The sequence below is a fragment of the Biomphalaria glabrata genome, chromosome 14 (assembly GCF_947242115.1).
Source record: "Biomphalaria glabrata chromosome 14, xgBioGlab47.1, whole genome shotgun sequence".
NCBI lineage: Eukaryota > Metazoa > Mollusca > Gastropoda > Planorbidae > Biomphalaria > Biomphalaria glabrata.
The window spans coordinates 6135776-6163339 of record NC_074724.1 but is presented as its reverse complement, the minus strand read 5'-3'; the positions used below and the strand labels follow the sequence as shown (position 1 = coordinate 6163339).

The following is a 27564-nucleotide window of genomic DNA, read 5'->3' as shown; positions in this document are numbered from 1 at the left end:
AAAGAATAAACGTAATTTTCTTCTCATGCTATTGTAACTCTTTAATATACATAAAACATCATGATCAAAACAAAGAAATTACAAAAATGTGTACAGAAAAAAAGAAAAACTGTTCATTCGTGCATTAACTCTTTCTCTCCTAATTGACGATGCTAACTTGACTCCCCATTAAACTAGATTGTTTTTGAATGTATAAACTTTAATTTGTGTTGTGTAAAAAGAACATGCTTTTTCTTACAGCTTAATACCATTTAGTACATTTTCTTATAACAAAAAGTTATTGAAGTTTAATCATAACAGGATAAAAGAGTAAGGCTTGTTTTCGAGTCCGAAGATTAATGAGGAATTCAGTATTTCCCGTGGCTGCCCAGGATAGTGTAATACAAATAAACTAAAGAAATCATACTATCGAAACGAGAAAATAATTACGGAGAGAAAGAGTTAAACAATGGATAAATGCAATGTACAAGTGTTTCCCGTGCTAATCTCAAGTCACAGTGACAGAAAGTAAAGTAGCAATTATACATAAAACACTGAACCATAATCTTCAAATACAGAAACAAAATCTAATAAAATACTCTGAAAGACACAAAGATAAAGACACATTCCTCATCCCATATGCTAGGACAAATTTGTACAAATTGTCCATCTTTCCTAGCGCTACTAGAGCTTTGAAAGGGTTGCCCGAGCTAGCCAGGAAAACCTGTGACTTGGCAGAATTTAAGTCATTGGTTAACATGCATGACTGAATGCATGACGCGTAGGACGTAATCATCTTCTTTTTTTGAAGTAACGTCTGTATTATATAAGAAACAAGGCAAAAGACAGGGAGGAATGGAGAAAGACGGTCGACCAGTCTTGTTTGGTACCCCAACAGTCAAACAGACTAAGGGATATGTAAAGGTAAAAAAAAAAAGTAAAGTTTCCCCTTTCAGTCTATAGGACAGATGATGTATAGGTCAACTGATTCTGTGGCCTACGGTTAACGTGGGTGTCATGTGGCCAGCACAACGACCAACCGCCTTTACTTTTCCCCAACTAATGTCAGGTACCCATTAGAGCTGGGCGCCCGAAATAAAAATCCCAGTCTTCACCAGGATTCGAACCCAGGACCTTTAGTACGGAAGCCAAGCGCTTTACCGCTCAGCCACCGCGCCCTCTATGTAAAGGTAAGTTTAATAAAAAAAAATAGCTGGCCATTAACTTATTTTTAAAGTCAATCAGATCAACAACTAAAAATGAGCACCCACTACTCCATAGAGCAATACATTTTAAATATTGTGGTATTTGTAAAAATCTGTATATGACATAATGGGCATTCAAATATTATTTTTACATTGTTATATAATGAATAAATTAATGAATAAAATCGCAGTTACAAATTTAAAATTATAGTGCAGTAAAAGTTCTTAGGGAATTAAAATGAAACAATGTATAACATAGGAGACTCACATGCAGACTTTTCTATTTGACATCAGAGAGAGGGATAAGAAACGTCCACATTAGCAGAAAAGGAACATGGAGACTACTTCAAAAGAGGAAACATTGGTTCCCAAACAACTCATGCTATATTATACAGCAGGGGTGTAGCCAAGGATTGGGGGGCTCGGGGATCTTGAGCATTTTAGGACCCCTCGGCATTTTAACGTTCGACATCATGACATGTAAAAACAAATTTCGGAAACTCATTTTGGATAATCTTTAAAGTATTATTTCAATTTTATTCTATGTCATGAAAAAATATTTCCTTTAAATAAAATTGTATCAAGGTTACAAAAACAGTTAGTATGGATACACAAACTTAAAATAGGCCCCTTTAATAGTTCACTTCTCAGGCAGGTATTTTCAGCATGAATTATAGTTGCTAAGAACTACAAACAATCAACAACCACAAGTCTATCTGCACCAATACAAACAGAAAACAAGTGTACGTATCGCAAGTCTTGCCAGCACTATATTATTTTTAGGCCGAATTACGACTGGAGATTTATTAATGTTATAAACTTATCTTATTAATTACAATAATAGATGTTATTGAACGATTTTTTAAATTAATGGTTTTGTTAAGTACCAAGGATCAATCTCTTATGGACGGCCTTAAGGAAAAGCCTTTTCCCTTTGTTTTAATGTTTAGCTGATTTCTATTATTTTAAATTGCACGTCACCGGTGAATTTTTGGGAGGGCTTATTATTTATAATTTAAATTATATTCCACTTATATACATCCTTAATGAATTTATCCCTTTTAAAACAAACGTGATCAATATATTTAACAAGTAAGTGGCCTGCAGAGGCGTAGCAAGCTATGTGCTGGTGGTGCGGGCCGCAAGAGGGCATCAAGTGATAAGGGGGCATCAAACTTAAGATAATCTTTCTCAGTAGAAATTAAACATTGTACAAACACAAGCCACTGTATTAAAGATTTATTATTTACCTAATTAGTTAATCTCCTCTATTGTTTCTAAATGGCATTTAAACTGTAGATCAGCTTATTTAAAATAAAGCGAGAAAGTTTTAAGAAAATGGGTTTCTTTACTTGCCAAAAAGAAAGACATTTATTTTTTTCGCTTTTTCTAAATACTCTTTTTAGTTCTAACTAGATCAAATATGTTACATCTGAATTTGTAAATCTAACAAAATGGATTAAACAAGTGGTGATTATCATCGAAAGTTGAAAACCATGAGACCGGCAGAGTTCACATTAAGCCAAACTATTTTGGAGAGATTTTGAAATATGTCTACGTGTAAAGGACAGTATTGACAGCAATGGTCAAGGTTTATTCTAACAAGAAAGAGAAAAAAAGTGAAAAGACTACATGAAGAGTGTCACGAGTTGAATCTGTTACCTATTTCGACAAGTTTCTAGAAGCGAGTTCAAACCAGTGCAAGTGTCCAGCGTAAACAAGTTAATTTTAGATATCCAATCAAAGAAAAGGGTTAAGGGAAAAAATAGCACAAGTCAGCTTTTAGAAGGTCAAAGTTACTTAAATAATTATCTGAGAAGGTTCCATGATTCTGGAACGTACGATCAAAGAAAGTATAAATAAGGGGAAAGTCAGTTAGACGGGGTCCTCGCATAGTAGTAGTTCTTGTAGAGCGATGGTCCTCGCTCAGTCCTCGATTAGTAATAAGTTTTGTGATATTAGCGGGTCCATTAAGTAAAGTTTTATTAGTTGAAGTTGAAGTTATACTAAGTGAAGTTTTATATATCTTTTTAAGTTTTATTTATGAAGTTTCAAGTCAAGTTGTTATTGAATTGAGAAGTTAATTTTATGTGAAAGTTGGATAAGTATCATTAAAGAAGTTTTAAGAAAATACAGAGAGATGTTTCTTTCTTCATTCCATATGAATTTATCAACTTATTAATACAATCCTTCGGCCTATATCGTCACAAAGAGATTCGTGGACATAATTTGTTTCAGTTAAATCAGAATCTGGAGGAAGAATTGGAAGGACAAAAATGGAGGCAATTTGTTGGAATTGAGAAATTACTGTCTAAGTCGAATCCACTCCTTAGAAAATAGTGGCTTCGAGCTAAACTTATTTTCAGATTAAATACGTACTTAATTTCATTTCGGTTTTGTCATGAAAAAAAAATCATCCAAAAAAACAAAACAAAAAAAAAACAAGCCAAATATTTTTCGATTATTTTTAATAGTACATCTGGCGAAGTAAAATTCATTGTCACTAAGCAGAATCATGGCGCTGAAATTTATGCAAATGATTGGAGACAAACTTTGGCTTAGACATAATGGGCTGAAAGATAATTTATTATGCAATCTTTTAATGTTCTCAGCTACACAAAAATCTACTTTCAATAACTTCAATTGTCTATTCAGAACTACACATGTAAGTAGAAAACATTAAAGTTATTTTTAGCCAGTTGCTGGGAAGGCATAGGTGAAGTCAGTATTAGATTTGCTGAACACATATGCTTAGATATGAAACTTATAGCAGAACCTCTAAAACGTATTAGCCAAAAGAACAAGATGTCAGACGAAATAGATGAAGATTCAGTGTTAACACACAAAAAGAGTGTGTCTATATACGAGCAAATTTTTAAAAACTAAAGTTAATTAGGAATTTTTTGATATAAACGATAAAAAAAAATACGACACACTACTTTCGTTCATTTAACAAGAACTGTTGGATAAAATGTGATTTTGATGAAATTATAAACAATTTTGCCGGAAAGAGAGATTATTATGGTGAAATTTATCATTTTTGATGGACATCAAGAAGAGCTGCGCACGGGCATTCAATACCCTATCTAATGTAATGGCTTGTAAAGCATAAGAGATTTATTTTAGTTATACAAATATAGTTCCTTAAAATTAGAAGTATGCATGAAAATAACAACAAAAAAAACATACATAGGGTTATCTACAAAACCCAAAGCAGGAGTAAAAAGAGGACAAAGTCATTAAAAAAAGAGGACACAAATAAAACAAAGTAAACTTAAAATCTTGAATTATATTTAATTAAACATAAAGTAAATCATAGGCTGAAAAACACATTTATTACATATATTTCTTAGAAGAAAGGACTTTTTTCAGTAGCTCATCATTGTAGTTATGATAGGGGTAGTTTTCTAAGCAAGGGACTTGTCTTCAAAATGTACTTTGTGAGAATACCTTTCTCTGTCGATGTATAGTGTATTTCTCTTATCTTCTTACTTTGCATTTATCAGCACATTATTTGACATTATGTCCGGGAATACAAAGGAAACATTTTCACATTCTTAGGAGCTCTAAGCAATGGGCAGCACTGATTGAACAACAGTAAAGAGCCGGACATTTTCACATTTTAGGTAAATACCGGCTGGACAGCACGATCGGGACATGTAATCTTTTTGTCGGACGTCTGGTAAAACTATTCTTACATAAAATAATTTATTAACATATTCAAAAATAAAATATTCAATTTCTGCAATTACACGAAGTTTTAGAGATTTAAATTATCAGAATCCTGTATAATAAAAAAAAAGTTTCCCTTTCAGACCTTGCGATCTATGAGGCAGATGATGTTAAGGTCATCTGTTTCTTTGGCCAACGGTTAACGAGCAGCATGTCATGTGGCCAGCACAACGAGCAACCGAATTTACTTTCCCCAACTAAAGTCAGGTACCCAATACAGTTGGGAGGACTCAGGGACGCCCTAAAAATCCTGAAATTCTTAATCCCAGCCCCCATCCAGGTTCGAACCCAGGACCTCAAGTTCAAAAGGCGAGCGCTTAACCACTCAGCCACCGCGCCCCATATATAATGACCAAAAGTATTTCTGATTTATTCGTAAACATTTTATCTTGAGTAAATATGCAATGTCAGAGCATCCTTTACTCGACGATTAGGTTACATGCACTCCTCATAAAATCTTGATTTTTCAAAGTTACTTTTAGGTCTTTATGTAATGTCTGAAAATAATAAGTTTTAACATGGTAGTATATATGAGCAACACAGAGAAAAAAAAACCTAATACCTTACTGTATTTTCTTTTAAAAAGTTGCACTTATATATCTTTGAAATTGTTTTTGGTAATTACATGCCAGGAATTTTTTTAATTATATACAATTAATTTTTATATTAATTTCAAACCTATACTATTTTATAAATCTATTTTTTATTTATTTATAGCAGATAACATATATGCTTATATAATTTTGTGGTACTGACTTAGGGCAATTGTGTATGTAGGCAGCTGACACTAATTACGCCGGGCAAGCGTGACAAATGACCGGTACAGCAGCGCTTCAAAAAAAGATATATTGTGAACACTACTCAGGCTTCTCATTTTTTATTATTCGTTTTTAGGTTGTTGTTGTTTTTTTGGTCCAATTAAGCGGAATTTCAATATGAATAAGCGCGTAAAATTACATCTATATACTATGATTTACTATTAGGGTAAAAATAATTACCTGGTCAGATTAATTGGCGGGTCTATTAACCGAATTCCTCTCCCTCTCTCTCTTTTTCCATCAATATATAAATATATAATATTATGCACTTTTTTGGATTGAAATTCCTATTAATTAGACTAAAAATGTGCCGACTAATAAAAACAATGACGTCACAAGTTGTCATTTAAAGTGTATGGAAAGCGTCGCCGTGTACAAATGACACTGTGTTTTAAGATAGTGTGTTTCTGCTCGTTCTCAATTTATATCATACACAGTTTTATGTTATGCAAACTTATTTAAAAAGTGTTTACCTGCGGATCGATCGTCATGTCTGTCGAACAAATAGGCCCTGTGTTTGATATTGGTTGCAATGTTTCTTCAGAATGAAGTTTTACGACTGACTCAGGCTGAAACAAAAACACTTCATACGAAAAAAAAAACCTAAGAATTCAATGTGTTTTATAAAATTAAAAATGCACCTTAAAAACTTTCTTAGGTCTGCAATAAGTACTATAATTAAACTTACATAATTCCAAAGGATGCGCGGTGGCTCAGCGGGTACCGGTTTAAAATCCTGGTGAGGACTGGGATTTATAATTTAGGGATATTTGTGCGCCTCTGAGTCCACCCAGCTCTAATGGGTACCTGACATTGTGGAAAAGTAAAGGCGGTTGTTTTTGGGTGGTGTACGTTGATGAAACCATCAGCTGGTCTGGCGTAATTATATTAGTATAAGGGACAAGGGGGATAGTTGAAGGGACGACGAATGAGAGACGCGAGACGATAAAGACGTGTGTTTATGTGGGGAGAACAGTTTGAATGTCTTTTCGTATTAGTACATCTTTATTTGGTAATTACCACAATTAAATCATTAAATAAGAACAATCTGGTATAAACTTTGTCACATGTAAATTATGAGTGAGTCTTTTGTGAATGTACACTTTGGTTTCTTATAGTTATAATGTTTTTTGTTTGGTGTAATGCACAAATTGTAAGACAAATTTCCGTACGGATAATAAAGATTATTATTATTATTATTATTATTATTATTTATATATAATTCCCAGTCTAATCTTCTATAATGTAAGTAGAAAGCATGTATTTATGTATGTATGCATGTATGTCCCGCAGAGAAATTAAAATCCGTTTGACCAATTTAGATAAAACTTGCAATAAATGTTCTTTAGATCATGTCGGAGACCGTAGGGTACGCTTAATGCCCCAACCACTACCGAGGGCCCTAAAATAAGACGAAAAGTAACTAATCTAATTTTTAAAACAAATTGGATAAATCCGTTTTCAAAGTATTTTATATTTCATATAAATATGTTGGCTGAACGGGTAGACCCATTGTCACACTCTACTTTCATTTTTGTGGCAAAAAAAAAAAATGAAGCGAACATTCTTCGTGTTTAACATAGATCTTAAAACCAGTAGATGCGGCGGGTCATATCCGGCTAGTACCCTATATAACATCCACCCAATAAATACAAATAGAGATACAATTTTAAACGCTAAAATGACTGCGCACACTTTCGCTATGTAAACAAGCATGGCTTTTTTTTTTTGTTTCACATCAAAGTCATTAATGTTTAGTTAATGCATTTTGAATTTCCAGTTGCTCATTGTAAACAAAATCTAAATCACAACTTACATTGCCATCATGACGAAAATTGATTTCTGAAGTAGAAAAAGACTGAACAGGCAAAGGTGCGTTCCTTGATGTTTCTGGGTGCTTCCTCAATCGACTTACTCGTACAGATTGATCTAATAAAACCTACAAGCATTATATATATATATATATATATATATATATATATATATATATATATATATATATATATATATATATATATATATATATATATATATATATATATACATATCTGTCATGTCATTTAATCTTATAGATCCAGACCAGGGGTGGGTAAATTACGATAAGCGGGCCACATGCGGCCTGCCATAGTGTTTATGCTGCCCGCGGACACCTACAAAAATCAGGTGTGCCCACAGATTATACGTATTAAAAAAAAGTTATTTTTATCACTTGGATAATTGCCATGTTATTCTAGAAGTATATATATTCATTCAGTCAAACTCATACACTCAAGCCAATATTTATTTAATGCTCTGAAGAACTGTGTGAAAGTGCAGGGTTGCCTTGGAGCATAATGGTGAATGTTCAACTGATGCATGAATGAGAAAAAAACATTTTTTAAAAATAAATTAAAGAAGAATATCACAACCATATACTATATACGGGAAAGTTTGCGCAAAGCTGCATTAACATATTGCTGCATCAATTATCTCAATTATTAAAATTATTACAGACAGTTCTTAGAAGTAATTAAAAATAAGAAAACAAAACTTTCCGATTTTCGGTATCAAAGTAGTAACATAAAAATATATATATAGCGCTACTTTCATGCTCTAAGCATGCCCAGAGCACTAGGGTCCAATCTCAGTTGTGGATCGGGGGGGGGGGGGGAGGAAAGGAGGGGGTATCTGGAAGAAGGTTTTTCCGTGCTGCCTTTGGGAGCTCAGTAAATACAAGTGTATTTAGCCTCTCGACCACGCTTTCCAGTATCGGCTGTCATAGGCAAGGTAGTGAGAAGAAATGAAATCTCAAGGAAGAAATTATTAATTTCCACAAAGGACATCAGGTATGACTTTGTTGCTAATATTTCTAATGAAAAGTTTTTCATTTGACGCATTGCAATGGGTTGTTTGCACATGAAATGTAAGTGCATGTGAATTATTTTCAAACAAGGCTTACCCATTTCTCTAGGCAAGCTTATCTAAAGGGGAAAAACTCTGTACTTAAACCAAAATCTACAAATAATGTACATGTTTCTTCCGTTATTTGATATAAAAAAAAAATAATTGCTATAATTAATTGACTAATTGAGTATTTTTGTTTATCGATTCATGTTTTGTTAGGTACAATAATTGTTTGAGGTTTTAACGTGATCGGAGAATGCATAAGAGGGAAATAGCGTTAACAATTATATAAAGCGACTAAACCCAACAAATGGAGCCATATCAGTAAATACTGAAGTCCAAGTTTCTTTTGTTGCTAAGAAACAAAAATAATTAATTACCAGTAATTAATTGTCTAATTGGTTACTTTTTTAAACTGATTCACGTCTTGTCTATGTCAATGATTAATTGTCCAAAGTTTGATCTGAGAATGGGTGTTAGGAGAAATAATGTTTACACACTTTTTACCAGACAGACAGAGACAGATAGACAGAAAGATAAAATGAGTTAATATAAGTTTTTTTTTTTTTTTTTTTTTTTTTAATGCAATGCAGTAAGCGCTTTCGCTGGTAAAAAGTAGGAAATCTCAACTTGTTTCGTCAAATTGCATGTCAAAAGTCACTATCAAAAGACATTCTTCAAAGTACTGCATAGGGAGCATGAAGAAAGTGTCGTCCAAAGAAAAGCTGGCTAGATGACGACAAAGAATGGAAGGGCCTCTCTATTAACATCTGCTAAGAACAGGAACTGGAAAAGTGGAGGGATTTTGTTAGGCGAACTTTCCGAGCATACGACGATAGTCAAGGGAAAACATATGATGATAATGAAGATGAATGCAATGACATTACTTATAACCTCAAGCTCTGTATCCGTTTCATTTTCTGTGTCTGTTGATAAGATTGAGGTTGTTGTTCTATTTGAATGTTTACCCTGGAAACAAGATTAAGAAAAGACTTTTAATGACTTTGTTTCGAAAAAGAAAGAATCGTAGATAGAAATAAATATCAATAATACATTTTTAAATTATTCATCAATATTTTCTTTCGTTAAAAGATTGATAATTGTGTATGTTACAGTGTTAGGCTTGTCAAACAGATGTTACTGAATATTAAAATAATCGATATTTGCTCTACAGAATCAGTATATTATAAAAAAAAAAAAAAAAAAAAAAACAATACGGAGAACTGCCTGATCTGGAAACCACTGCGCAGTTCATCTCAGATATAAGATTACTGATCTGAACTCTCGGACATGTCAAATGAGAACGAATAAGAAGAGTATAATATAAATATATTGCAAAACATCACATAATAATATCTATGACCATTTGCATGCCCAATTAAAGGGAAGGAAATATTTCATAAGATGGACAAAGATTACGCTTACTTCATCCCCGGTCATTTCATCTTTGGTCACTTTATCCCCGGTCATTTCATCTTTGGTCACTTTATCCCCGGTCATTTCATCTTTGGTCACTTTATCCCCGGTCATTTCATCTTTGGTCACTTTATCCCCGGTCATTTCATCTTTGGTCACTTTATCCCCGGTCATTTCATCTTTGGTCACTTTATCCCTGTCTGTCATGGTTCAGATTAACACATACAATTCAATTCTACTCTAGCTCTATGTCTATAGAGGTCACTTTTTTTAATATTTTTTAATGACATTAATTTAAATTTTTGTTTAATGTGTCACACTTTTTTAGTGTAAATAAAAATAAATATATGAAATATGTGCTAATATTATAATTTTTATTTTACAGGTCATTGGATCAGAGTATAAATAGACCAGGTGAAGTGACCAAAGATGAGATGACCGGGAATGAAGTGACCGGAGATGAAATGACATGGAACCATTATTACATTGATTTTAATAATTGTATTTAACACAAAAAGTGTAAAAAAAAATAAAAATAATGAGCAGCCATCAAGAGTATTATGAAAAGATTCTCTATTGCTGCTTCCTATAAATAAAACAATACATATTGTATGACTCAGAAAACAGAAAGATAGAGGCACTTTTCTTATTTCATATTATTATTATTATTATTATTATTATAGCTTTTATATAGCGCTACTTTCGTGCTTATAGCATGCTCAGAGCGCTTTTGGTCCAATCTCATTTGTGGACCAGTGGGTATCTAGGAGTTGGTTTTTCGTGCTGCCTTTAGGCCTTTCAGTAAACACAACTCTGCCCGAGTTGGGTGTCGAACCTCGAGCCCCCTTCTAGGTAGCCAAGCCAAGCCAAGTTTAAGCGCACTTGGCCTCTCGACCACGCTTCCCACAAATTTGTACAAGTGCTCCTTTTTCCCTAATGTCTTTAGTGCATGGAATAGGTTGCCTGAATCAGTCAGGAAAATTAATGACTTAAAAAAGTTTAAAAGCATGACTAGATTAACACATGAAATGCGTATGGCATAATTATACTTTTTTTTAAAATAACATCTGTAAAATACAACATAAGATAAAAGCTGCTGCATTCTTTAATTTCACATTATAGACTAATTAAAACTAAACAAAATAATATTTACTAATGTGTATTTAGAAAAAGTTATTTCCTTATTCAGCCCTTGCAATCTATAGGGCAGATAGTGTGAATGTCATGGGTTTTGGTGAATTATGGATACAGAGTTTTGCAGACACGATTAGTTGAGTTAAAGAATCATTCAATTATTTAAAATTGAACTTACACTTCGTATAGGTTAAACTAACTATAAATGAATTTTTAGTTTTAAGAAATCTTGTTGATCATTCTGAGATTTTTTTTTCTTATTTATCTATAATTTATTTCTAAAAATCTTTCTCAGTAAGATAATTTCTACTCTGCCTGATGCGAAAATAGTCATTCTATAGAATGTATAGACACATAAAAATAGTGAATTATGTCACTCTTTACCGGTAATATAGATATTAATAGATTAATAGATAACATAGATATTAATAACATTATCTTAGCTATAAGTAAACAGTATGCTTAAATGTATTTTAAATATTAATATTTGAGTGAAGTAAAACGCCTTCAAAGCTTACGATCTATCGGGTAGATAATGTAAAATGTTGTTGTGTTACACTGTGGTCAGTGTCAGGGCCAGGTATGAGGAGAGTGCATATTTTACTTCTTTATAGCTATTTTGATAAGATATTGTTATATCCCTTTATTTATGTACTCCAAGGTTATGAATATGAACAGCCTGCACGAGTTATGAACTGAATATTTTAGCTTTCTTAATATTTGAGAGTGCAATAGTCGGTGTGGGTCTTGCTCCCAGTTCAGGAAGGTTGGACAGTGTTAGTCGTTATAATAGGAGAGGACGGATTTGTGTTTGCTATTACTGAGTGGTTTCTATATAAATAATAAAGTTGTGATTTCATAAGAGATAAATGTTTTTCTGGATTCTTTTAGAAAGATATTTGTTATCTATAAGTGTTTACTAAATTTTCGTAAGTAACCCCTAATAGGCCAAGAAAGGTACCTGACAGCCAGCACAGCGACTGAATTTCCTTTTCTCAAATAAATATCACGTATCCATAATAATTTTGTGAAATTCAAAGCTCCACAAAAGTCCCGCAGTTCCAAATCTTCACATTGAACCAAAGACCTTATGTCTAGAAGCCATTTTTTTTCGATTTAAAATTCACCCTCACCTATCCCTTAATCTGTTGGACCGTTGGGGCACCACACAATATTTGTCAACCATCTTTCTTCATTCCTCTATGTCTTTTTTATAGAACCTTTTTCAAGGACAGGCAGTCCATTATTTTATGTTATCTATAACAAGAAAGCGCATCAGTCTGACATTGCATTTCCACACGACATAAAATAAATTAAAGAAATTTGAAGATTTTAATAGATACATAACTATTAATTAGTTGATTCTAATAATTATTAGTTTTAAAAAAATACACTTGCATTTATTGTAGCTGCTCAAAATTCAGAGCACTTATAGTGATAATAACTATTTTTAAAGATACTTACATAATTATCCACGCGGTTGAATATTTGTTGACACATTTGCTTTAGTCTATTTCTGATACAATATATGAATATTTATGAATATAGAATATTATATGAATTATATAAATATAATGTATATATCAATAAAACAAGAAAAACATAAAATACTTCTTTACACAACAGAATGCGACAACACATGTTCCGGAAGCTCAAAATTGGAACCAGTAAAATCTGCCCATGTGGAGTATCACCAGAAAATGCCGACCACGTCCTCCAAAACTGCTCTCTCTACCAAGAGGCCCGTATAAGACATTGGCCCCAAATCACCCCAATAGAAAGAAAACTATATGGAGAGCTCCCTGATTTGGAAACCACTGCGCAGTTCATCTCATGTATTGGTCTAGTCATATGAACACTCCAACATAACAATGAGAACGATGAAGAAGAAGAAGAAGAAACTTCTTTAATATAAAAAAACGTAAAGTGTTACTGTTTTATTAAATCTGGGTCAGTTGTGTAATTAAATTTACAAATCTAATCTAATAAAAACAAATTTGTGTGATTAGAAATATGTTATCAACTGTTTTTGTTTAGCGTGATTTCATGTTTTTAGCTTTTTTAATACGCTATGATCCCATCACGTATCTGGACCAGTTGGAGAAACAATCGGGTGGTGAGGGGGTATTTGGCGTTTATGTGTCAATATTGCCGTTACCGCGATAAAAAAAAGGGGGTTCATTCATGGCTCCATTTTTCTCAAGGTGATATTTTTAACATAACCATATCTTTCAAGTACGATTTCTTTTCCTTGTTTGATACAAAAACGAAATACTAATTACAAATAAAAAAAATTAAAAAATGCGATTTTTTTTTTAAATATTGATGCTTGTTTTGTCAGGTGAACGAATTGTCAGTAAGCCATTGGTTGTAAACCTTTTTTGTGAAACATTTGTCGTGAACTATTTGTCGAAAACTATTTGTTTTCAATTAAGTGTTTTAAACATTTAGTCGTGAACTGTTTGTCATGAACCATTCCTCTCAAGGTGACTAATTAAACTTATACCACCACATCTTTCATGTAGTATCATGTACTTTAATGTAAGTCTTTTAAACACGTGACGAGAATATTAATTTTACACTACTATCCAGTAAACGATTTGTCGGTTGAACGAACTGTAGGTTGAACGATTTGTCAGTTGAACGAATTGTCGGGATCGATTTGTCTTATTCCCTTTTTACAATACATTTTTAACAGCTTTCATCAAGAGGAAGTTTCCACGGCGGACACAAGAGAAACCAGTGTGAAAGAGAGATGAAAATGAAGGGTCTCCATGGGTTGCTTGGCTTTCGCTCGAGTGTCTTAAGGCGTAAGTCTTCCCCATCCCTTAACCAACCCCAACTCCCCGAAAAAAAAAAGCATATTTCGGAACCCTGTCAGGCAGAACGATTATCCTTACAGACCTATCATAGTGAGCATTCGTTGTACTAGAGCAGTGATGCCCAAAATGCGGCCCGCTGGCCAGATCCGGCAGTTTCATCAGGCCCGACAAAACGTCGTTACAAAGTGAAGAAATATTCTGCTTCCAAAAAAAAAAAGTTGAAAAATGATGTATCTTTAACTTCTTTAGAGCTCTCATATTTTATCTGAACTTTAACTTTTGGGAGTTTATGAACAGGGACTCTGAGTGTAGAATCTAAAAGGAAAAGTGGGCGTTTCATTACATATATATCAACATTATAAAATAAATATGGCGGCATCCTTGGTTTGAACTACCAATAAAAGATTGATTACCTACAACTAGAGATTTGAGGATCACCAAAAAGAGACAAGAAAATGAGTCTCTTTTAAAGGTAGCTACAGCGTAGTTAAAATTTTAAGTAGAGAAATGATGCAATGTTCTGACGCAAAAAGAATATATAGGCCTAATCGTGAAATATCACATAAACGTCGTACTAAATCCAAGGGGTTCTGGTAAAATAGTTTCAAAACAATTTCATTTAGATTTGGTCACTTTTCGGTCATGTGGCCCGCGAGACGAGTGTTGTAAATTAAAATGGCCCGGAGGTCGAATTCGGTAGGGCATCACTGCACTACAGTTTCAAGAGTCAATCAACTAGAACGGCAGTACAAGTTAGGCATCATTGCAACCTTTAATGTTAGCCATTTATATTTGCACATTTTGTGGTACAGAATCATATGTAGAACATTAGCTTCTAGAACAAAACGACTAAATATAGATACAATTTTAAAAAGCAAATAAAAGAAACTTACATTTTTCTTGTTTTCCATCTTAGTATGATTGCAAACAAAATGTTCAGCACCAAGTTTATTCCTATAAATATAATCATCCAAATGTCTTTTTCTTGAACCTTTTCCCAGTCACGTGGAATGTGCTCTAAATTAGAATTTCAATATTTGTATATTACACAAGTAAAGTATATATATATATGTTGCCACCACAAATTATTTAATAATAAATTGACATTGTAACCTGATGAATAGCTAGACATTAGTTCGTCATATTGTGAATTTCGCATGAAATGTTCAATAGAAACTGGGGTATGGACGTATATCTTGGATGCTATTGTCTTTTCTAATGCACAATTGTAAAACAAATTCCCTCACGGTTTATAAAGTTTAATATTATTATTATAATTCTGTTAAAAAACGAACGAGTATTCATTCTCTGGCAGGGTCGAGTTTCGTAAAGAGAAACAAAAGTAATGGTAATAATGCATTCCTTTTATCTGGTGATATGGTAGGTTTACAGCATTATTATTATTTTTTTTAAATTTTTTTCGCAATCAAAGTTAAAATATACTTTAAGAATCTATAGAATGTATTGTATTTTAAAACAAATCTACATATTGTACATATTAGCTCTTTATCTCCATAATTATTTTTCACGTTCTGACAGAATAGTTTTTTCTTTCATATGTGTACATTATACCCTGTTATTATAAAACATCATTGTTTAGAATCAGAAACAGTTACTTTTGGAAACAGAAGTTTAGGAGAATGCATGCTCATTTTATAACAAACCAAATTAAGTTGATGAAATCAAAAATTAATTGGATTTAATAGGGTCAAATTAACGATGATCTCGTTAATTTGGAGTGAAAAGAGTTAATTCAATATGATTGTTGTCTATTAAATAAATTTATAAAAAGATTGAATAATGAAATTAACACACAAAAAAACTAAACTAAAAAAAGAAGTTGTAAAAAATTAACAAATAAAAAAAGGCAAAACCAAATAATAAGGATTTTAGTTTCAATTTTCTAAATAGGAAAGAGGAAAAAGGAGAAATATGTGTATCAATATTATTAGTAATGACATTTACACATAAAGGACAACGAAATAGGGTAAAAAAAGATTTTAAAAAATTGTTAGCTGAGTTATTTGTGGCTATTTAAGTTACATCACCTTAGTGCAAGTGAAAATCGTATAAATGACAAGATTATATTAATGTATATATTTTACACTATCAAGATAAAAGCGACATAAATCTAAGTTTAGAGATTTTGTTTTTTTAATTTAATTATTTTTTTCCTTTATAAAAAAATCTTAAAAGCCAATGCAAATATTTCAGCACGCTATAGGGTAAGACGATTCTGGATTGTTTAAACTAATACACATATTTCACTAATATATATTTCAAATATTTTTGATAATTAAAAAAAAAATCTATTTTTTAACTACAGCTTAAAAAAAGACAACGACAGAAAAACAAGTCGATTGACGATTGGTTTTCTTTCTACAGACTTTACCTGATTATTTTATTTTTCCTCGAAAGTTCTAAAAAAAATATATTAAGACAAACTTAAATTTGTATTTTAACGTTACGTACATTTAGTATTGTGATGACTAGACTATTTTAAGGCATTTTATAGGTTACACTATCAATACTAGATAGCAACTGTATTAAACGTAAGATTTTAATTTATTGGTGAAATTATCATGCTTTAAGAGAACTTATCAAAGCATTTACCTTTGGTTTGATTGTTAATGATAAAGGAGTTGAATTGCTGATACTTCTTGGACTCATGTTCTATTAAAATATCAAGAAAACAATATTCTAGTTGTTAAGGATCCAAGAAACGACAACTAAATAACGATGAAATTATTTTGCAATTGATACGTCTGTTAATAAATTCTATACACGTTCCTGTATAAGCAATATCTCAAATTCAGCCATCGCAATTCATTTATATGGCTCGCAAGAGCAACTAGCCGTTTGGAAGATAGATATATAGAGAAGATGTACCTTGGTCGGGGACGGACTGGCTATATGGGCATACGGGCAAATGCCCGGTAGGCCGGTACCGAAAATCGCCACCAAATGATTCGCATGAATGCCACTATGTATTAATTTGTTAAAGGCTTAGTATTTACTTGTAAATGACGTCCTCTGAGCGTCGAGTTCAAAAGACATTTCCATCTAATTCAATGTAACAAATTTTCCTAATAAATTTAATACTCTACAGAGCTACTTGCAGGAATCATCCTTTTAGTGCCTACACACTTAGCTTAATAGCTAATTGCCAAAAGCAACATAAGTTCTATATTCCTAATAAAATATAGAGCTCACTGTATGCATGTGTACAGCTATCGCTGCTAAACGTAACATAATGATTTTGAGGACAGGTGTGCCTATAATTGTATGCCCATTATATGATATGCAATTTATGGGCCTCATTGTATAGAAATGCCTGGGCAATTTTGACACAGTCCGCCCCTGATCTTTGACTCCAGATTGATTAATGTTTTTACACAGAAAGGAAATTTTATCTGGAAGACGGATTGTTCTTTCTCTATCCGACATGCAGGATCATAATATGCATCCCCATCGATTTTAATAATGCGGAGTATTGCTGATGAAATAGGTGAACTGTTCTATCCCTTAGTGCTTTGTATGCTTTACTTTGAATTACAAAATATTTTCTAAACGATATAAACATCGTTTCTCTAAACTACCTCAAGACGGCAACAGCGTGTTAAGAATCTCAAATCTCTTATTTATTTTAGAGATTAACTGTTAGAAAAAGAAAGGTGTCTATAAAAAAAAATGTTCTCTACATACCACATTTCTAAGATACTTTTAATAAGCAAAGTGGAAAAGGTAATTATAAAACTTCAACCAAAATTAAGTTGAAAAAAATAGGTTTAGAGATATAACATTATAATTTTTTTTTAAATATTACAAAGTATTAAACATTTTATAGAATGTACGTGTTTATTTATGTATTTATTTTATGCATTGAACATTTTTCATTTGATTAAAATTGTAAGTTTTTGCTAAACGTTTCGTGAAAGTGTATTCTTATAGACCTACATTGATTAATAGTAGCCATATATATAAATATATAGTAAGAGAGAAAAAGGGCTAGGCTTGAAATATATTGGAATATCTTGTGTTTACCTTTAGTAATATTGCAAGTAAAGTTGCGCCGATATTCTTGAAGATGACAAACTTCGTATTCAAACCACAGGGAGAGTTCTTTCTCAATACTCGTGAAGTAAGAATACATGTGATAATTACTTCCCCCTTCTGTACCATTCTCTTGTATTGAAAGTCGAAGTGGTAGATTCAAAGTGTTGAGAACAATAAACACGACTAACACATAGTCACTCTTCACAGCGACATTGCAGTTGTCGATGTCGACATCTTGGTTGTTTATCCAAACATAAGCTTTGGTTGTACTTGGATCTTAAAGTTGAAAATTAATAAACCTTTCATAAGATCATAAGATAATTAATACGTGATATAATAGTTATGCTTGCCATTGAAGTGGTAAAATATGTATGTCGGAGCTGGGGCTGCGTAGCCACGGAAAATACTGCATTCCCCATCTTCGTACTAGAAGACAAGATTTATCAATTTAATAGTGGAGACTAAGATGGACACAAGCGTCTGCGTGTATTCAGCGGAGACAGGGTATACATGCCAGTGCTAGACGAGCGATCAACCGTGACGAACATCGAGTCAAGGACGTGATAACACCATAAAAAGAAAATATAAGCAATGCCAATTAGCGACGTTGAAATAAGCAGAAAATATAAGTCATCGAGGCGATATTAAACTAAATATAGACAATATAGGTAAAGTCAAGCACGCGATATCAAAACAAATAGGAAAAATATAAGCAATGTTAAGGACCAGATTGTGACGATACGAAACTTGCATGCAAAAGTTCATTTGAGTTTTTCCCAGAAAATCGTGGGAAACTTTTATTTTTAACCTTAAAATTATTTTCTTGTCCACCCATAACTAATTTCTTTTAGGATTTATCTCCCCTCGCACTGTTTCTCACGGGACGAATCTCGACGTAAAACATAAACTAGCTTCTCTAGGGCTAACTTTTAATTTTCGACCGCTGTTCAGGCGACCAGCACACAATAGTAGCGGAATCAGTGCTACACACAACGGCCCATCTATATATCGAGAGAGAGACCAAAGCATTCTAAGTTAGGCCCGCTAGAATTCATATAGTCTCCTCTGTTAGGAAGTTTATTTGTGAGGCTTCATTAGGGACAAACGGCCTGATTACTGTATCTGTAACTGTATGATGTAACGGCCATATCTCCACCCAAAGCTGTAACCGGAGCCGAACACACCAGATACCCCTCCCCCCCCCCACATTACATACCTGTCAGCAAGAAGGCATTGTCCTTAGCCATAAAATATTGCCCAGTGTCCACAGTGTCCTATACTGCCCAGTATCATCTGCCCAGTACCCGGCCCAAACTGTCCACTGGCCAATAGCTATTGCCTAATGCCGACCGCTTAGAGCAACCTTCGCTGCAAAAGACAAACTGGTGTGAGTCAGCACGGCCATCTACAAGCTAGAAACCACAGCTGAGCGGTCCACCCCTGTAACACCTCGCTTCACCAATGTAATGCCTCTATTGGTGAGAGATGTCTTTGGGTTGTGTTAGGACCTCTTCTGGCCTTGTCAGAATGTTCTTTGTGTGATTAATAAACATCCTCATACCCTTCAACTTTGTTGATGCATAGTTTTACTAAGGTCGCTAAGTAATAGAACCACAACACGTATACTTAAAACAGACTCTCCATTAGCAGACGAATTATTTATTCTTCACAATAAAGTATACAATAATTGGCAATCTCAGCCATCAAGAAATAGACGTAAAATACTAGTACATTAGAATCCAATGGAATACTCTTAGATACACCACATACGCTCCTTACTCTCAGGAGTCCAAAAATCATCTGAGGTGTTCACCCCGTGGTGACCAAGCAAAATCTCGTGCTAAATGCACGGAATAGTCAAATGCCTACAAGTCACTAAATGTTAGAGGGGTTTTAAAACTGGTGTGTGACAAACCCACTACAACTTAGTCTGCAGCACCAACCCTCTCTACTGCTAAACAGGCAGCGGTCTCATCCTAGAGCCAGCTAGCCTACAGCATAGAGAATATCCCGAGCCGACGTCCTAAGACAGAGCCGGATGACTCATCCTTCTGAGTGCCAGTCCTACGACCGCCAGAAGACGACCCACGGGCTAGCAGCTAAGAATATAAGTAGCCAGACATAGGAACATTCTTCCATTCAAGCCTAAAGTAGCAATCCATGATGATCAATTAAGTTAGATATTAACACCTTCAATTCACTTTTGTCATTTATCTATTTATCTATTGTAAATTTTAGACCAATAAATCATTTTATTTTATACATTTAATTCACTGGTCTGTTCTTACTGTTAGTTGCGGTGTGCCTGTACAAATCTTCTATATGTGAGCGGGATAAATTAATAAAATTTCCCCTAGACTTAAATAAACAAGCCAATTATTAACTAATTAAACATCTCGTCACACAGATATGAAAAAGTTAATAAATGAAATACACACTATGAGCAATGCCAAGGACACAGTGTTAAAATGTCACTGTTGCCAACTAAAAAATAGTTTATGCCACTAGCAATAAGGCTAAGACTTCTGATATTAAAGTGAAAAATGATTATTTAAACCATTAAAAATAAATGTACTATTTACACTTTGCACTTTTGTACTTAACAATATACAAGAACAGAGATAATGAAGAATGAAATAGGAGCACAAAAAGGGTATAAGCGTTATAGGTTAAACCAACAGAAACAAATAGTATTTATAGTTATCCGCAATAGATAAAAAAAAAATATTTATAATGTCATATTTTTTTAGAGTATGTCTGCATTTAAAAGCCAATTAGGGAAAAAAGTAGCTTCCCTAATTTAAAAACCAAACCTATGACGTAATTTTTTCTAATTCAATATCTCAAAACCATAGACATTAATAAATATCGACTGGAAAAAGGAAGTAATTTCATGTAACTTGAAAACATGTATATCTATTGTATTCGGATTTCCGAATTATGAAAAGTTGCATGATCTTCATTCTTAGAGATTAAACAAAACTACACTGCCTCTTTATTTACAATATATATAGGTGTGTATAGAAATGAATACTTAACTTTTATACTGCTCATAAATTCTTTATAATAAAGTATACAAAATTGCAAGTCACAAATTTTCGTTTCATAAAACTCTTTAATTGGCCAGTCTATATTTATTTATGTCTATGCTCAAAACACTTAAAGCTACCACTGTTAAAATAAGAATTTTAATGATTACGGAACAAAAAATATGATTGACATTAGCTAACTTTGATAGGTATTGTGTTAAATATATATCTTACCGTATATATTAGGAAACAGCGTCACATCTCCATGAATAGAAGTCTCGATATATTTTAATGCCCCTCTAATTTTGGCTCCACTCAAGTAAGCCAATGCAGTAATATTAATGGTGACATCAAACACATTTTCTTTTATTGAAGTAGAGCAATAGCAGTTTTTAGGTTCATATCCAATGCATTCTTTTAAATCAAGTAAACACAACTGAAAGATACAGGGAATGGATCTTCAGTGAGTTACATACAGTAGAAATCAGATAGATATAGATATAAATATAGTTAAATACAGAAAGAAATAGAGAGATAGAGGTACAGAAATATAAATATAATATAAAGAGGTAGATTGATAGAGAGATAGTGATATAGATATAGATAGAACTGGCCAAAAAGAGAGACAGACAGATAGATAGATAGGTAGATAGATAGATAGATAGATAAATAGATAGATAGATAGATAGATAGATAGATAGATAGATAGATAGATAGATAGATAGATAGATAGATAGATAAATAGATAGATAGATAGATAGATGGATGGATACATTGATAAATAGCTGGATAGATGGATGAATGAATGGTTAGATTGATTAATACAGATATCAATAAAATTATTTTTAAAACGCATTACTACAAATTGACATTTTTGAGAATATCAAGATGTCAGTAGCCGTTTACTCTTGTGCTGCAAACATTATTCTGTCTGATTCTTCGACTTTGATGCTAAACTGCATTGCATATCTGCCATTCCTCAGGAACATTTGTTAATATGCATGACTATATGCATGACGCGTAGGACGTAATCATCTTCTTTGTTGAAGTAACGTCTGTATTATATAAGACAGTGATGCCCAAAGTACGGCCCGGGGGCCATAACCGACCCACGATGTGGTTCCATCCGGCCCGCCGAAACATCGGCACATCAGTAGATAATCCTCCCCCTTTAAAATAGTTGTAAATGTATTTTTACCTTCGTTAGGGCCCTCACTTTTTCTGTGATGGATTGATACATGAACTTTAACGAGTGGGCGATTATGAGTCTATGAAGTGGAACTCTGATTGTAGAATAATAATAATTTATTTATAAAGCGCTGTTAACAAACAAAATGTAGGCTCAAGGCGCTGTTATAACATTACAAAAAAATACACGAGAGCCAAAATGACAGTTAATCTAAAAAAGTTTTAAACAGATAGGTCTTAATGTTCTTCTTAAAATTGGTGTAGCATGTTGTCTGTCTGAGATCAATGGGGAGTGAGTTCCAAACCTTTGGTCCGTGAACTGAAAAAGCACGCTGACCGTAGCTTTTGAGGGAGAAACGTGGCACTACTAAAAGCGTTGAGTCCATTGAGCGCAGGGCTCTCCGGGGGACATATGGAGTAATCAGTTCGCTAAGGTACAAGGGCATCTCATTGTTATATATACACTGATGACAAAGTGTGGCGACCTTGTAATCGATTCTCGCTTTCATGGAGCGTGCGCAAGAGCGTAGTAGCAGAATCTTGTCTAGTTTTTTTAAGGACTATTCGAGCGGCGTTGTTCTGTATGCGTTGCAGCTTGGCTATTTTGTCATCAGGTATACCTGCTAGCACGGCGTTGCATTAGTCAAGGCGGGAGAGTATTAATGCCACAGCTAGCGTTTTTGTTGACTCTGTTGTTAAATATGGTCGGATCTGGCCTAATCTGCGCAGCTGCAGATAAAGACCTTTGCAGAGCTGACTTATGTGTGGATCGAAAGATAGTGTTGAGTCGAAGAAAACTCTAAGATTCCGCACTACATGGACAAAAGGAACATGGCAGTTCGTGATAAAGAGAGAATCTGTGCTTTCAACTTTTGAGACATTGTTCCTAGTGCCAATCTTAATTATTTTTGTCTTGTTTTCGTTCATCTTGAGTTTATTTTCAACCATCCAATCGCTCACCCTTGCAACGGTACTACTGATTTTCTCTGCCAGATGCGACACCTCTGAGGGTACTGATGAATCGTATAACTGTGAGTCATCGGCAAAGAAATGGTATAAGATGCCGGTTGGCCGTATGATACCGCTGAGTGGATATGTGTACATAGTGAACAGTACTGGGCCTAGAACTGATCCTTGGGGTAATCCGTACTTCAAAAGTAAGCTTGTTGATTCCGTCCCGCTAACAACGACACTTTGGGTGCGTTCCGTCAGGTAGGATCCAAGCCACTTTAGGACGACTCCTGCTAAACCAAAAGTTGCAAGAATCTACCAGGAAAAGGGAATGGATCTTTTTTGGTGGAACATGATAATAAGCCAACATATTTGTTTTGTAAAAAGAGTCTGGTTGTTTGAAACAAAAAAAAAAACAACATGTATAGCGACATTGTAAAACAAATGTGAAGGCCTTCTTGGTTTGAGCCGCGTCTAAAAAATTGGTTAAACTACGCCCTAGAGATTGGAGGACCGATGAGAATATTTACCGAAAAGAGACATGAAAATAAGTAGGAGGTAAAGGTAGTTAAAATGTTGCTCACATTTTAAGTAGAGAAATGAAACCATTTTAAGACGCGTAAAAAAAGATAGACTTTAACTATCACATTAATTAATGTAAGTACTAGATCCAATAGTTTCAAATAGTTTCAGGTGAATTTCGATTTCATTTTTCGTACCTTTTTTGTTGATGTGGCCCGCGACACGCGTTTCGAAAGTTAAAATGGCCCGCAGGTCGAATTAGGTTGAACATCACTGATATAAGATAAGAACAGCTGCGTGAAGTAGAAAATTTTCCAATGCTCAGAATCTCATTTTAATGCAAGATGAGCTACATTTATTTTACTAATGTTGTCGGCTAACAACAACATGAAATAGTGCATTGATACAATCTTCCCACAAACAAAATATTAACCAGTTCATATTCGTAGCCATCCGAATTTAGTTCATACTGGACATATTCAAGTGTGTCGTAATGCCCTAGTGTGTCAATTTGTCCATGTAGAACAATTTTGTCTTTTCCTTGGACTAAATTTGATAGACAATTCGTGCTATAACTGTCCGCAAATTTTAACGCCGTTATTTCCTGTTGATAAGACCATCCTGAAAGTAAAAAAAAAAAATATTGACAAGCTAGTGTTTAAAAGTAAAATAAATAAATATATATTAAACTATTTTTTTTTAAGTTTTAAAAATATATTTTTATTATGTGTTACTCCGTATAAATGTTACAAATACATGTTAGGATGACAACATTAAGATATTGACTTTATTACAATTGGATTTTGTTTAAACACTTTGTTTTAGCATTGCTTTTATCGGTCTTACTTAAACTTTTGTGACTTAATTAATACAGACAGACTTGCAAATTAGATTAAATTTAGTGCAAGATTAAAAAGTGAGTGCGTTGTCACGCAGACTTAGAGGCGGTCCAACACCATATACCGATTTGGACAAAGATAATTTAACCCAAGGTCTTGTTTGATTTAAAAAAAAAAAAATTGTCATTGATTTCAACTAATTTAACAGACTTGAAAAGCTATTATAAATATTAGATTTCTAGAGCTTCCAGCAAACAAACTATTTAAGATACTTTAAATTGAACAGCATATTATCAATAATAAAACGCTAGGACCATTGTGCTAAAAAAATAAATGCAATATAATTAATAAGAGAGATTTCAAAGAAAAAAAAATGCGTTTTTTTTAAATAAAAAAAAAAAATTAACACCCTATTCTGGACTATGCTATTTTTTAATTTATCTTTTAAATTACAATTTGATAAAGGTTTTATAGAATGACAATTAAAAAGAATGAGTGGATCGAAATGTAAATAGGAAAATATATTAAAATAATTTGTAAAAAAGCTTATATTAAATAAAATTATATCAATTAGTTTGGATCAATCATGTAATTAAATTTGTAATAGATCTTTTCTAGACTAACAATAATAGGTCTGTGCAATTTCAAATATTTTTTAATAATGTTTTTTTTTTGTTTAACGTAATTTTAAGGTTTTGGTCTCACTGTGCTATGCCTCAATGTGCTATGATCCTATCACTTGTCTGGACGAGTTGTAACGGGGTAAGGGAGTATATGAGTAAATGTTATCAAATTTAAAATCAAGTTACATGGTTTTAATTTGAACTTGAGGACTCACACAAAATGCCTATGAAAACAGAAGATTTCATAGCTATTGTTAATCATAATCTTTTAAGCGACGACCTAATGCTCTTCCTAAAGAATAAAGGGGACTAAAAAGTTAAGTTTATACCGCAAATCTGTCAAGTACAAAGTGTTTGATGCACAAAAAAAATATATACATTACTTAACATTAATTAATTAACTAATTGCAATTGAATTTCATTGTTTCTTCTTTTGTCAGGTACAAGAAAAAAATGTGGAAAATTTCAGCTTGATCCGAGATTGGGTTCGGGAAAAATAAGACGTACAAAAATGTTACCAGACAGAGTGAGTCAATCAAAGTTTAAAAAAAAACAGCAAACTATTATAGTGAGTGTTTTACTTTATTAGTTACTAACAGCGACTTTTTTTTCCCCATTCGTAGCTGCCATTTTTTTTTTATATTTTAAACTCTTCAATTTAAAATATATGACTCTTTTTGTCTCCAAAGGCAATGGATGCGCCAAGAGTCGCTGATTTTGGTTTAGTCTTGAGACGGGCAGCACCTGGTGTGAGTAATCAAGCAAATTATAGAGCGGCAGACTTTGCCACAATTCATGCCTCTGATTCAGGGCTAGCAGACATGGCCGCTTTCTTTTTTTCCCTCATGATTAAGGCCACTTCGTTTCCTTTGCTCTCAGCGAGAATCGTCCCCGCAAGTACAGTCTGTCTCCTTGCACACCGGTCTATTTAAAATAGCATGACAATAAACAACTTATATTTCACAATATTTCAAATATATAGGACTACGTTGTGGTAGCTATTTTACTCCTGAGATTTTACTGAACTTTATTTGAGACTAGCCTGGCATTACACGCGGCCTGCGGGTCTAAGTTTGTGTTTACTAATCAAGTGGATTGGATTTAGATGTATGTTAGCTAATGATCTTTTCAAGTTTTTTTCTCTATCGCTACGAAAATAAAATTAGTTTTGCGAAAATGGGTTTACCCGAAGCCGATACATTCATATCTATTAAAAACGAAAAGAGCGATAGCTTTGTTAAATGAATGGGATTATAAAGTGAACAATTAAACGAAATAATTATTAGTACGCGATTCATGAATGAATATAGATCTAGGCCTATCTCAACTCGCTCGGCTTCGCAGCTTTCGTAAACGAATGTAGTCTCTTAAAAATGCTTTAGAAAACCAAATTGGAATGTTTATTTGATCAAAATATGAAATGAATGGACTATAATTAGTACGTTCATGTGTTAAAGTATAAAACTATCTGTGCGAAGAGAAGTTTTATCATCTTAGAGTTGAATTAGAGTTTTAGATCTAAGGATGGGATTATAAAGTAAACAATTAAACGAAATAATTTTTAGTACGCGATTCATTACGGTATTATCTAATGAAAGAATGTTCGTCAGGAAAACTGTAGTCACAGATATAAGGAACTAATTTATGTAAAAAATGCAATTGAAACACAAAATTGAAGGTTAATTTTATTATATAATAAAATCAATGGATCTTCTTTTGTATTTTCATATGTCAAAGTAAAAAACTATCTGCGCAAAGTGTATTTCTTAAAATTAGATCTAGATCTAAATCCTTTCGATCTTTTCTCATGTCAACATTGTAGACATGGCCTAGATCCATAAAATACTATAGCTCTAATAGAGTCGGACAACTTTATTTTTTTTTTAGGGTCTTTAGTTTGTTTTAGGGCTACAATACATACACTACGGTCTAAGTTGGTACCCAAGAAACATTCCTGCCAAGTTTTATCAAGATTGGTCAAGCGGTTTTGATGTCTATAAATAACATACATACACCTCACATTCTACTTTATAGTATAGATAAGATATAAAGCAATAGTATGTTTAAGGAATTATATTTTACAATGTATGTAAACATACTTAAAATACCGTGGAGGCACATGAGCTTATCGGTAAAGCGCTTGGATTCTGAACCGGGAATCCCGGTGAAGACTGGGATTTTAAATTTTGGATGCTTTGGGTGCCTCTGAGTCCACCCAGCTCTATTAGGTACCTGACACTAGTTGGGGAAAAGTAAAGGAGGTTTTTCGTTGTGCTGGCCACATGACACTCTCGTTAACTGTAGGCCATAGAGACACAGATTACCTTTACACCATCTGCTCTATAGACCACTAGGTCTGAAAGGGGG

The 27564-nt window shown here is 33.3% G+C and overlaps 1 protein-coding gene across 5 annotated transcripts in view; it reads right to left on the bottom strand.

Annotated features, from left to right (window-relative positions):
• The window catches only part of LOC106058939 (uncharacterized), a 45594-nt gene that overhangs the window by 2805 nt on the left and 15225 nt on the right, over positions 1-27564 (bottom strand). For 2 of the 5 annotated variants that reach the window (XM_056010758.1, XM_056010759.1), the window contains exons 3-12: positions 24169-24356; positions 21309-21510; positions 18034-18321; positions 16603-16662; positions 14883-15006; positions 12632-12683; positions 9512-9586; positions 7551-7673; positions 6208-6303; positions 27-5413 (exon numbers count right to left, since the gene is read on the bottom strand). In XM_056010758.1, the coding sequence (XP_055866733.1) occupies positions 5336-5413; positions 6208-6303; positions 7551-7673; positions 9512-9586; positions 12632-12683; positions 14883-15006; positions 16603-16662; positions 18034-18321; positions 21309-21510; positions 24169-24356 (1286 nt within the window). In that variant the 3' untranslated portion in view covers positions 27-5335. Of the gene's footprint in view, positions 1-26; positions 5414-6207; positions 6304-7550; positions 7674-9511; positions 9587-12631; positions 12684-14882; positions 15007-16602; positions 16663-18033; positions 18322-21308; positions 21511-22272; positions 23914-24168; positions 24357-27564 lie in introns of those variants that run through there. The other 3 variants (XM_056010763.1, XM_056010762.1, XM_056010761.1) reach the window with 3 other exon arrangements.